The following is a 13,882-nucleotide window of genomic DNA, read 5'->3' on the forward strand; positions in this document are numbered from 1 at the left end:
AAGTTTGCCAGGAGCAGTTAGGCTAGCAAAACAAAGATATATATTTACAATCCACACATTTTAACACTAACTACTTACACATGAGTAACAACAAATGAAGCTTTAAGATATTTCAGTAAAAATCCAAAATGAAGTTCATGAGACATCATACCTGTTAGCATCTGCACACTTAATTAATATCGTCTCTACTACTGGCTTGAGGAGTCGCTGTAGTTTAGTCCTCTCTGCCAAAGTATGACAGGGAGTGTACACTAGCATGGCTCTTAAAGTTTTCTAAGAGAAAGAAAAAAAACAATGCATATGAAATACAAATAGCTACACAATTTAATTTTTTAAAGAGACATAAATAAGCATGAAAGAGTTTTAAGTTCAGTTCTACCTAAATTGCATTCAAAATGTCAGTGAAATATTCAAAGGACAAATAGCTTACTACATATTCACTGCTAGAGTTAGTCAACTCCTCTTTGAGAGTGAAAAGACATACAAATATTGTCAACACTTAGCACTATGGCAAGTGCCAGTGAAATCATGTCCTTTCACTTATGATGAGTATTTTTATCATCCCACTTTCAAAGGGAAGTTAGAAGTCATCAGTGGTGCTCAAAAACAATTACTAGGATTCCTGATTTCACATATCTTCTCCCATTCCCTCACCTTTCAAAAATGAAGTAACTATGAAATTAGTAGAAGACAAGTAAACAACTACTTACTAAAGCAGCAACATACACTTTGTAGACAGGGTCGGCACAGACCATGGACAGCACACTGCAGCAGGATTCCACCACCACATCTCCTGAGATACTGGTCTGAGATGACCCGCTAGCTGCTCCCAGAGCTCCAGCATTTGTGTTGTTTCCATTGCTGCTTCCAGAGTTTCCAGTGCTTTCACCGTTAGCCAGTAACAGAGCACCACTAACATCATGGGACAGACGTCTAAGTGCCATCTCTCTTATATTCCAGTTTCGAGAAAACAAGCAGCCAACTAGCTCCATCCCAAATACCTGATGAGGAAGAAGACAACATTACAGAAGTCAAAATGAACAATGCTGCAACTTAAGTACCTGACAAGAGCACTCAAAAAGAGGAAAGATATTTCCAGTTAAAAATCATCATTTTGCTGACAGCAAAAATATGTCTGGAGGTACAGTGTCTTAAAAAGATTCTGGGATAGAAATGAAATATCATAAATTAAATATTACTTGGTTCTGTAAAAACTCTATTAAGAGAATTTTAATTATTAAGCATGAAGCTGGTTTCCAGACATTGATATTAACAATCCTGAAATCAAGGTCTAGCTATACTAGATGAAAATAATGGCAGAAATAAAGGAAATACAAGTGTTCTCATTTTTAAGTGTGTGACCCCATGTTAAGCTGAACCCACCTCTACACTCTAAAGGGTATTACGTCTTCTACGAAATAGAATTACCTGAATCCATGGCTCAGCTGAATCTTTATATGTAGAAGGGATCTGCTGGACTCCATAATGAGTAAGGTTAAAATTGCTATCTTGTGTTCTTCTCTGTGATCCAGCTGCAGACTGCTGCTGAGATTGTTGCTGAACCACACGGAGAACAGAAGAATCCACAGGGCTTGGCAATTCATGACTACAGATCAAGAACAACACAGATGAACAAATTAAACACCTGAGGTAAATAATCCAGCATATTCAGAAATATCAATTAAAGATCCAGAAACAGTTTATTATACCCCAACTGAATCCTCACCTATAGAAATCATGAGATCTCCATTTAGATCTACAAAGTGGACAGATAAGTGGCTCTCTGTTTCTTCTGCATTCTTCTGCCCCTGGAATACAGCAACAGGTCATATGCACTTAAGTTTTTCAGTGTACAAAACCAGAAGATTTTAGGCATTAAAATACGGATGCCTAAACTGTTTTTGTTCTGCATGAAGAAATGCTTCACTTCAGTACTACAATATTTTTAAGTTATGAACTGAAATTCAGGTCCTTTTGTACCTCAAATATAGGAAAATTTTATTTGCTAATGCAAACTGTAAATATTTATATACTTAATTTTATGTATTATATAAACGTACTTCATTACGTGACTTTTATACATTCTAATGACAAGTCACAGGAAACTGAAAGTCTGTTCCTTATTCTAATTGGATATAATCTTTTCACTCAGATGAGAGAGAGGCTTAAACCTCTTGACCTGCAGGTAACTTCTCTATCAGAGCATGGAATTACAGACTCGAATAAAAATAAGGTATCAATAGTGATACCTTATTGAAAGATACCAAATTTTCAGAGTTACCAGTCATCATTTGTGAGCAGATTCCTGGGTTTTTTTTATTAAGCATAAAACAAACAACCCAAAACCAAGCTAAGCTATAATACTTCTGCAGGCTTAGAATCACCAAACCTTGACAATACAAAGATAACATACATATTGACATGCAGTGGTGGTGTAATTTGTTCCTGCAGCCATCTTCACACACAGTTAGACTCTCTTCATCGAGCATGCCTAACAAACAAATAGGGCACATCTGTTCTTCTTCATCCTTCATACTATAAAGAGAGAAATTTGTGATTGTAGAAGAGATGTATCAGAATTCAGAACAAGATTTAACAGTGAAAAAAGATTAACTTCCAGTTTGGAACAGTCACTTCTGGATAACTACAGGCTATTCATGAATCATCCTCCTAAACCTTGGTCTGAACAAGTAAGCAACCAGATTTTTAGAAGCACTGAGTACAGACAAGACTTTGTTAAACTGAAAGGGAAAGTCACAAAACACATGACATCTTTCCAAACTAGGTCAGATACCAATTAGAGATTGAAAGGCCCAGCTTTGGGCACTTAACATGTTTTTCCTAAGGCTTCTTCAAACAAACCAACTTTCACTTTTTAATTCACCATTTGGGTTTGAAAAACTAGGGAATTTCTCTATTTTGAAAGCTACCCATGTTCTTTTTCATCACATTCCTTTGAAAGTATGGAGTTACAAGGCAGTCTTTATCCCTTTACAAGGAACTGTAAATACTCTTTGATGAACATAGTAAAACTCAAAAAATAAACAACTACTTAAAAATTTTCTGCCACTAACAAACTGATGGAATAAGATTCACATGAACACTAACATACATGTCACACACAGATGTTTAAACAACCTCCTATTTTCCATTTTTTGCTATTTTATTTTTCTCCACTGTAAATTTTACATGAATATAACCAGAGATTTACCAAAAAATTCTTCTAAATTTAAACAATATGACATGAAAACCACGGATTTTTTATCTTCTGCAATACTGTTTAAATGTGCAAAACTCTAATTACTCATTGCAAAAAAAAAAAAAGTTATAGTCGATGTGCATCTACAGGCACCCTGCATTTGTTCACCAACAATATCTTTTTAAAATAAAATTAACTTGTACATGTATTATTTCTATACACACGTATTCCTTTCTATTCCTCCGCAAATGCTTGCAAAGCTATTTATTCCTTGTAAAAATCCACAAAAGTAAGCTTACAATGAAAAAAAAATTCTAGATGCCTGTATATATATTATATATTAATTAGAAACTTATTTTTTTAAGGATTAGAACTAAGCAAAACATAAGTGCAAGTCACAGTAATTATCAGAACTGAGTAAACTTCTATCTCAATCTGATCCTCAAATTTAGACTTGCACAAAACAGCAGCTTCTCTCATTGAATAAGTATTGCAGGGTGAATCAGTATCATCAGGTGTACTGGCAAACAACTGAAAATCTTTCATTCTGTAGGAAGTGATAACTAATGCAGCAAAGTTCACAATCCAATGAAAAAAAATTTTCCTACATGAAGTGTCAACCTAAAAGGAATTGGTATGCCAGATAAGTACTTCCAGAATAATTATCTATTTAACAATTTTTTTATGCGGCTTATTTACAGTGACACAATTTGGAAAAATAAATAAAAGATTAAGCGAAATTACGGTCACAATCTGTATATCAGAATTATGACCCTGTCTGAATATATTCATCTTACTATATGCTCTTTATCACAAAGTAACATATCAAGGTACTCCTTAAGTTAGATTCCACTTTACACAAAATAAAGCCTCGATTAGGGTTCGATCTCTCTAAATGATGTACAGTTTACCCATTAAATAATGCAAGCAGAAATTATTTGTTTAAAACACTAATCAGTATCTTTCAAAACCATGGGAAAGAACATACAAAAGAACTTCAGTAGAAGTAGTCAGGGAAAAAAATATGAAAGAATAACACATCACTTGAAATTGATAGACAAGGCATAACAAATATTTTAATAGCTCTCTTTAAATAATTTAATCACCCATTTTTAATGAAGTAGTTTTAAAAACATATGCTTGCTTGTTTTTATATTTATGTATGTGTTTATATAGAGTGCATTTACCTAAACATTTTTCAGTGCGTTGTCAGTGGCACAAGCTTTTCTCCAAAGCAGGACAGGAGACAAAAAAAAATGTTTATTCTTTTGTTAACATTTGCACAAGTGCTGTATTTAAAAAAATGCATACAATAGGCTTCCAAAGTTGATATATGCTTCAGTCTTGCACTCAAGATTTCAAATGTTTGTGTTGCAAATGTCATATAGGGTCAGGAATTTTTTTTTTCACAACTCTACTTAACATTTTCCAAACAGAAGTTACAAAACAAATATGCCCACTTGGTACCACAGTGACTAATGTATGCTTGACTTGACTGCTTGCAAATGCAGAGAATTAGCGTGGCTTGAAATGAAAGCAGCTGTGAACAAAAAGAATGTAGGTGATTCTGAAACTAAAGAATAAAGCTTGTAATTCCTTTAAAAAATACTAACCTGTTTTCTGAACTAGATGTAGAAGTACTAGATGATGACAATGTATGAGAATTTGACATGCGTGAGACAAACTTCTGGATGGTGTTACGAGATGGAGCTTTGATCCTCGAGCTACGCCTACTGTGATATTTCTGGAACAAACTCTCAACCTAACATCAGAAAAAAGATAGCAACAGTCTTATTTATGCTATGAATATCTTGTAATTAAAAGCCATATTACTGAAGCATAAAATACTGCTAACAGGAAAAATCTGTTCTCTTCACAATAACAGATTAGCAGTAGCAGCAGAAATTTCATACCACTAAAAAGATCACAAGAAACATTTTACACCAAAAACCTATCTGTTTAATGAAAATAAATAACAGGTCTAAGTACACACACAATTACTTCAAAATACCCACATTTTTCTTCCTGTTAGCAAATCAGTGAGACACATCTATAAATTTTAATAGAAAATCACACGAGTTGAATCACTCACTAAAGTACAGCCCTCTACTATTTATGCAGTTATGTCTTATATTTGCAAGTAATTTTTTCCACTTACAGAACTCCTAAGACTGAATTAAAGATATAATTATATACATATAATCTTGTTGCTTTGAAATTTAAATTTTCAGAATTTTTAAGATAGTGTCCTAAAGACATCATTGAGTGTATCCTAGATTGTCATTACATCTAGTAGAAATTGATTACCTCAAAGTTCTTCAGCGTCTTTCTCCAGAGCATTGGGTCTGAGGGTTCAAGCTGAAAGACTCTCAGCATAACAAACAGCAGATGAATACAAAATGTCCCACGGCCGCAGCTACAAGTCTGCAAACAAAAGTATATGCTAAGATTCTACTGACTTGGTAATTTTTCCATGTTTAAGTGTATCATAGAACACATCCACTCCTCCTCCCGCCCCCAAAAAATTATATATAGGCATAAATGTCCTCTTGCGTAGCCTTACAAAAAAAGAGAATTCCTAAAATATTATTCTGAAATGCATCCACAAAAGCATAAAAGTACTATATCAGTTTCAATTTATTTTCTCCCCCCTGCTCCTTTTTTTAAACATTAACTGAAGCTATTTTTATGCTTCATACTGGAAGTATGATGTCACAACATGACATGAATCAAACTTAAATGAGATGCTTCTGTTTACCCAACCTGGATGTGGCCCAATACTGCATCCCATTAGTACAAAGAAAGCCTATTAAAAGGATCTCATTATGGGTATTAACAAAATTATCATACTATTAAGAGAATTATGTCATGTATTTGTCATTTATATACATCCCATGAATAGAGGAATTAAGTGGCCAAATCTTAGCCAAGAATATGTAAGACATATAATTCAGAGATACTTCTAGGAATGAATCTTTTTTTCTTTTAAAAAAGTGAAACTGTAGACAAGCATAATTTACAAATTACAAACTGATTTTGGTATTACATGAGTACAGATTACAACTGTAAAACTGTTCTACTTTATAGAACAGTGATCATCAATTGAACTAATCTGGCTTTGAACAGTTTTCTGAGATGAACCATGAATTGACAAGACAAGAAAGTTCCCTACCTGGGGCCCAATAAACACTCTGTATTTATTATCAGGGCTGTCGCCTCCAATTAAGAAAGAGTTGGGTCCTATCTGCTGCAGCAAGTACAGCCTGGCTCGCATCACTTTGTTGACACGGCGATTTGTCTCCTCAGGGCTGTATGGAGAGAAGCCATCTGGAGACGGGGCTCGTCGTGGTGGCGTTATCCGTCCGCTCTGAAACTACAGAAGGGCCTTCGTCATGAGCATTCAAAGGATGGAAAAATGTTTAAATAGGTATGGTTTATTTTTTTCCAGAGTAAGAGTCCCCAAAACCTGGAACTACTATAATCTCTTAGACTACATGACTTAAAATAATTACTTCTCATGCCCAGAACTCAAGGGCAGAAGAAAACTGAAATTTTGTAGCTGAAACTTGTTTGACATTGGGACACAAATTGCTTCTTTTCATGTCATCATTGGTTACCTTACCATATTACTACTGACTTATCAAGTATAATTCAATCTAAAGATAATCAGAGACTTACTAATCAATAAAGGAGATAATTCAATAAGACTATAATGCTAATATATTTAATAAATGAAAAAATGCTATGCCTACAGTTTACAAAAGGGAATACAAATTCAACAAAGATCAAAAGTTTAAGAAATTTCTGAAGAAAAGAAAAAAAAAAAGACTCGGCTTCCTCCCTTTTGCACCATGAAAACAACTTTTAGATGAGGATGCTTTTGGGTTTTTTTTAATATTGTCCCCCCATAATAAAAAAAAAAAAATCAATGGCCCAAACTTTTTAGGAAGATAGTCTTAATTTAAATTCTTCACATTTCTAACATTATGAGATAGTTCTATAGTTCAATAGTTCTATTGCATTTCAGATCTTCTGCTTTTATTTGTATGCATTGAATTTCATGTTAGGATGAAAGTAATAATGAATTCGCTGTCCATCATGTAAGTAAAATGTGAATAGAACTTTTAATGTTTTTAATGAGAAAAGTTAATATAAAACAGAAAACCCCAACCAATTAAAAATGGTTGGGTTTTTTTTACCTTCCAATTTATCTTGTCGAGAGGAAAGGACCAGTACTGCTGTGCTGTAACTTGTCTCTAGTTCAGAATAATGGCAGTCTATATTTTAACTGATACTGGAAAATTTGTTTAGAACAATGGGGAAATTAGATCCTCTAACTGCACTATGAATTGCACTGTAAATTTAACTGTTGATGAGCATTTTTACAACAATATTTTATTGCTCAAAATATACTCTTGATCTTCTTTAATTAGGACAGCTACTCTTGCTCAAAACATTCTACCCTAGATGTTCTCTAAAATGCAGTGATAGTGATTTTAGACTTCTAACAATGTACATATGTAAGTCTTCACTAATCTATATATAAAGGTAAGTTATGAAATAGAGAATCACAACAGCATACCAGTAAGACTTTTCTACAGGAATTTTAATCTCATCCACAGTCCTATCCTTAATGGAATATACCTGCCCACAGAACTGACAGGCACTAGAAACTGATGACAGTTAAAAAAAAAACCAAAAATAACAAAAAAAAAACCCCCCAACCAACCAACAACAACAAAAAAAACCAACCAAAAAACTAACAAAAACCCCCACAAAACAAAACAAAACAACAAAAAAAAAGTACTTCTTTATGTTAATCAAGCTAAGACAACATACATGTATTCATGATTGAGTACCTATATTTCTTCATTATTTTCCTAGCAATTACAAATGAATGCAGGACTGAAGGAAAAGAAAACACATGTGAGAAATACCACATGACCTACACACATCACTCAAGTGATGCCCTGTAATAACCTCTTTATTATCAGCATCTTGATCTACAGAGGGAAGACCTATAAGCAAAAGATTGTAGAATATAGCCAAATTGAAAATTATATCACAACTTGCAACTTACAGGCACTGGAGATACCCTTTTTCTTCTAACACCTGGTGACTCAGATTTAACTGTCCTAGCAGATGATGAAGAGGAACTGCTAGGAGAAGGACTACGTCTTCCTTTCTGTGTAGGTGACGAAGCAGTGTTTTGTCCTTCGGCTTGAGGATCTAGGCCGAGTTTGTTCATTTCTGATCCATCTATTTTTCCAGGTATAGGTTTCACCACCTTGCAGGAATTAAACCACATGTTAAAATTATTAATTGGCAATTTTACATTAAAGTAAACAAATTAATCAGTAACTCTTTTGTTGTAATTAAACCATTATACAGATACCCAAATATTCCTTAGGCCATACTACTAACATCTAAGAGGGATTAGTTTACTAATCTATATGGAACACAAAAGCAAGAACATTTCACCCTGTTCATTTGTGCAGTTTATGTTAGTCATGGCAGCAACTGATTTGATTCTTAAAGTACTCATATAATTATCATTCACGAAACCCCAAAAATAGCAGTTTCCCCATCTGGATAGTAGAAGACAAGAGAATTATCTTCTTTACAGGTACTGTGCTTATTAAGAGCAATAATACTAGACCCATCCATTCTACATAGCATCAGCTGAAAAATACTAGGGCTACTGTTTCTTTAGTACAACACTTCTGAAAAAAAAAGACTTAAAAATTGGAGGTAATTCAGCAAAATTATGTGTGCTGTTCTTTGTAAAAACCACATTCAAAAATTTTGTCTGCCATAAAAGCAAAATAGCTATATCACATCTGGTATCTGAGCTAACCATTGTGCATGGTGCTGCACAATCTGGATAGAGGGGGTGCTCAAGCAAAGGGAGGACATACACAACAATGCTTTGTTGCATGAATACTTAATCTTGACAAGAAGGATTGGAATATCTCAAGACAACTTCCAGCTTTCTGCCAGTCAGACCCACAGAATGCATAAGAAGAGTAACATCCCTGGGAATTGAATTAAAAATAGTCACATTGGAAAGATTCAGTTTTACTTCTACATTTTTCAATGTCTCAGAGGCTTGACTCAACACTGGAAGGAAGCTCCAAGCACCACCTCAGATAAACAGAGCAGATCTCTCCTAGAAAGTTCAAGAGGTCTCTTTAAGACAAAAACTGAAAGGAGCTTTCTCTCCTCAGGACAGGAAGAAACGTATAGACTCAGTGTCCAGTTATGAAAGTGAACAGGATAAAAGAGAAATATAAAGAGCAATGATAACTTTTTTTTCCCCTCCTACCAATTACAGTAATGCTTCTCCTTGCCAGAAAGATCAAAATGCAATTTCATGTACCTATGGACAAATTACTTGTGCTTGAAAACATAAAAAAATTCCAATTACAGTAATTGAGAATCTGGAGCATCAAATGTTGTATTAAGACACCCAGAAACCTCAAGGGAAGTGAGCTGAGCAAGGAAATAATTTCAAGCTATTCGGTAACCCAAAAGCATTTAGATTTTGTAAGTTAAAATTGTGTTATTTGACCCTTGGAGGTAATGGGGTTTGGTGCACTTGTAAGTATTTTCAACGTTATTTCTCACAACTGAACCTTCTGTTGCACAAAAGCTGTCCCCAAACACTTGCCTACTGAATCAGATGATCTTAACTACATTAGTGGTACATGGGAGCCACATCCACCAATGTGTTCATAGGTAAGTACTAGCAATTAATTAACCAGCATTATGCCGAACAGCATTGGAACTACTCTTAAAATATTTCAGGTTTGATCTACCTATGTTTCTTAAAAGCACTCCCAAGCCATTTATGCCAAAGCAGCAGCCAAAAGGATGACAGAGCCCTGTCACGCAAGCCGCAGGGGAGCGGAGAGCTGGCCGAGAAGAGCCGGGCTCCGGGCGCTCCGGTTTGACAGGTTCCACCGGGTGAGCGGCGCTGCCTCGGCCGTGCCGCTGGAGGGCAGCGGCGCTGCAGCCGCGCGGGGCGGCTCAGAGCGCACCGACAGCGCCCAGGCGTGAAAATAAACAGCGACAATCACGGGGCATCCCGGAAAGGGAGCCACGCTGTCCTGCTAAACACCGCCTAGGAAACCGACAGCAGCACCACAACTAAGAGCAGGGAAATTGCTATGTAAAGGAGGTTTCTAATAAAAAGAAAGTGAAGTGATTTTTATTCGTAATAGCTGTTACAGATACTGCCCTTCCATCAGTGCCACTTACCACAGGGCCTCTCCTGCTTCTTCTTTCCAGCCATTCATGCTTCCAGGCTGGCATACACGTTGCCTTGAGTTTCTCCCTGATCATGCGCTCTTCTGGGCGGTCATCCATCTTCTGCAACCCCCTAAGGGTTTCTTTATTCTCCATGTCACGACTACAGCAAAGAAAAAAAAAAAAGTCATAAACACAATTAATTTCAGTAAAAGTATAATGCCACAGCATTCTTAAACTTTGTGCCGTCCTGTTCTCCCTCGCCTTACAAAGCAGCTGCTACAACACTATTTCCACCAGACTGCAAAAAGCCTTTTAAGAGTTACAATGAATCTGTTATTCTGCAATTTGAAGCAGAATACCTGTTTAGAGGGATATTTCTTTAAAACGCATGTACTGCTTGTAGTACTGAACACCCAGTAAAAATAAAGATCTTGGCAAATACAAAACCAATACAAAAATTACCCTCTATGTAATGTCATGCCATTCATCAAGCATTTCACAAGTGTTGCAATTGCTCATGCATTCCTTGGCAATTCAAAGCTTGCAATTTCCATTTTTAAAATAATTTATGAAATTAATATAAATTAAAGATGAAAATTTCCCATAGTCATAGGATACTCAAACACGAAAGTATGTACCTAGTGCCTCTTCATATATTATCTCCGCTCAATAAAAAAAAAACCAAAAAACTTCTAAACTACACACAGTAAGTATCAGAGAATAATAAAATGGCCTGGGTTGGAAGAACCCTTAAAGACCATCTCGTTCCGACCTTCTCACTGTGGGCAGGGACACCTCCCACTAGACCAGGCTTCCCATCCAACCTGGCCTAAAGTATATTTAAACTAGACACAGAAGTCACAAAATTAAAGCTAGTAGCCTTGTGAGTTATTTCCAAATGACTAATGACTCAAGCCCTCTTAAAATCAGCTATAATAAGAGCAAAATTCGCAGCAAGTTCATATCCATAAAATGAAAATTTAATCCATCTGGGCTTGTACATTTTTACCTACAGCAAAGTAGTTCCTTGTAATTGCTGGCAACAACAATAAAGCAAAAAATATGTGGGAGTCCAGAGTATTCCTCTGGCTTCCCTGGAAGGTTTAAGACCCCCCTGGCGGGGTCCCCAAAGACCCTTGAATGAGACCCAGGTGTCTCAGGGGCTGGATTTAGCTCCTTGGAACAATTTACCAACATTGAGAGAAGAAATGCAAGCCACAAGAGTGAATAGAGTGTAAATTAGACTGTTAGAATGTAGAATTAGCAGATTTCTAGAATGTTTGTGATAAGGGACACGTGGCCAAAATGGAGAATTGGGGGTGTGAATACCTCTTCCTCCTTCTTCTCCGTGTCATCCATGCTGGGTGACACGCTGGCACTTTTAGATTAGATGAGAACAGATCTGGACCATGTAACAAGACTGTATTGTATTGGGGGTCATTTGTAAATACCTAGTACGTAGTTTAGACTATAAAAGATAAGTCCTGCCTCTGCCAGGCAGATTCTGCCCTAGACGTCTAGCAAGCAGACCGCTGTTCGCTGGACAAAGCATTCCTAAGATAAAGAACAATAAACAACCATGAAAACCTCTAAGAACAGCCTCCTGCAGTCTCTCATCAGCGGGCATTGGAAAGAGCTGGGTTCCAAACCACCTGCATGTCCACCAGAGGTGATCTCAGGTCTAAGGAGACACCTCAGGATGTGACAAAAATACTGTCAGACACTGAAAAACAAATATGAACAGTCTGGAAGATTTCCTGATTCTGTTGAGCTATCTGCTAAATCACCAAGAAAACCACATTCTTAAGCAGCAGCACATGATCCCCACCCACCTTCTTGAAGCTAGTGCTCTTTAAAAATAAGCAAGCTTGATCAAACCAACTGTCAGAATGAGATTTTATTCCAAAAATAAAATCACAACTTAAAAAGGAAGAGTATATAATAATTTAGCTACAACCACTGCTTTCTTCCATGCAATCTCAGCTTTTAAAACATTTAACCATGCAGTCACAACTGCATTTATGTACTGTATGATGAATGAAAAATATATTCCCTGCAATACTCATTGCAATAAAATGACATTAAAATTACAATTCCTTTCTTCAGCAGCATTGTATTAATACAGTAATTTATCAAAAATCTGTACTTTAAAGAAAATGAGAAGTTTTTGCAGGTCAGAAGTAGAGTCCTGGTATTTTTTTTTTCTTCTCTCATTGTAGAGACAAAGGAAACAAAAGATTTTGAGGCAGGAAATAATTCTTCCTGTTCAGTGCTGAAATGTAATAAGCAGATGGACACTGTAAAGAAAATACATTTTCTTTCAAGCTAACTTCTAAACCTACTGTTAATAACTCATTTTAGATAAGCAGAACTGTGTTATTCTAGTAATTAAGGACTTAAAAATGTTTATAAGTAGAAACAAAATCCACCTAAGACTGAATATTTTTTTTCAGAGATTAAGCATTCATGCTTGCTTAATTCTAATATTCTAAAAGTAATGCAAGTGAATTCCATAACACTGCCTTCTAGATACAGAGACAAAAGTAGAGATAATTAATGAAAAACAAAGATATTATAGCTGTAGGTAGAGTCCAAATAAAAAATGTGCCTGGAAGTTTCAAATGCAGAAGAAATCACTGTGTAAAAAGAGTCAGCTTTAATTTTTTTTTTCCTCAATCAAAAAAATCTGTTTAAAGACAAGAAATATTTGATAAGAACAGTTCAGCTCTGAAGTAATATAGGTGCAAGTTAAAATATCTTTGCTCTATTTTTTATATTAGTTATTTCATGGCACAAACCATCTCAAGTTGCTTGAATACTTGAATATACTAGACAGAGAACACCACATCAGCAGTGAAAGAATGACACAGTATTTCATTTGTTCATATAACCATGATTAACTTCCCAACTGATATGAAAAAAGTCTTTTAGAGGCCCTTCAACTTGAATTCATGAACAATGTAATACAACAGTAGAGGCTTCACAATCTCTGCTTGTTCTCTAAAAAGCAGAAGCAGCTATCTTCCTCTCATGTGACGGCTAAACCGATCTACTCTTGTCTGCACAAAGAACTCTTGTGCTTTCTCTACACGCAGGTGGGAAAGATCAACTATGTCTGAAAGCTTTTGCTTAGTAAATCAGTTATGTTATGCAGAATTTAAATTGCATGTAGATCTATACATATATATTTTATTTCTAGAATACAACTCATAAGTGATCAAAACAACTTCATATTTTAATTCAAGCCTTGGCTAAAACACATATGAGATATTTGTATCTGCTGGGTCTGTGGAAAAAAAAAACATTTTTCCTGTGACTCCTATATATTGCAAGATACTCTCACCTTGTGACCCTGAACCTGTAGGATTTTTGTTGCTGCCGCTGTTTTTCTTTTTTTTTTTATTTTGCATCTTAAGCAAACTTCCTCATCTA

General features: G+C 35.6%; 1 protein-coding gene across 3 annotated transcripts in view; it reads right to left on the reverse strand.

The window, feature by feature from the left end:
• The window catches only part of MAP3K1 (mitogen-activated protein kinase kinase kinase 1), a 56,940-nt gene that overhangs the window by 12,431 nt on the left and 30,627 nt on the right, over positions 1–13,882 (reverse strand). For all 3 annotated transcript variants that reach the window (XM_056513077.1, XM_056513079.1, XM_056513078.1), the window contains exons 2-11: positions 10,460–10,610; positions 8,280–8,486; positions 6,372–6,572; positions 5,507–5,623; positions 4,813–4,961; positions 2,414–2,535; positions 1,727–1,808; positions 1,429–1,606; positions 711–1,001; positions 152–273 (exon numbers count right to left, since the gene is read on the reverse strand). In XM_056513077.1, coding sequence (XP_056369052.1) covers positions 152–273; positions 711–1,001; positions 1,429–1,606; positions 1,727–1,808; positions 2,414–2,535; positions 4,813–4,961; positions 5,507–5,623; positions 6,372–6,572; positions 8,280–8,486; positions 10,460–10,610 — 1,620 coding nt within the window. The remainder of the gene's footprint in view (positions 1–151; positions 274–710; positions 1,002–1,428; positions 1,607–1,726; positions 1,809–2,413; positions 2,536–4,812; positions 4,962–5,506; positions 5,624–6,371; positions 6,573–8,279; positions 8,487–10,459; positions 10,611–13,882) is intronic.

Source organism: Oenanthe melanoleuca, chromosome Z (assembly GCF_029582105.1).
Source record: "Oenanthe melanoleuca isolate GR-GAL-2019-014 chromosome Z, OMel1.0, whole genome shotgun sequence".
NCBI classification, from domain to species: Eukaryota; Metazoa; Chordata; class Aves; order Passeriformes; family Muscicapidae; genus Oenanthe; species Oenanthe melanoleuca.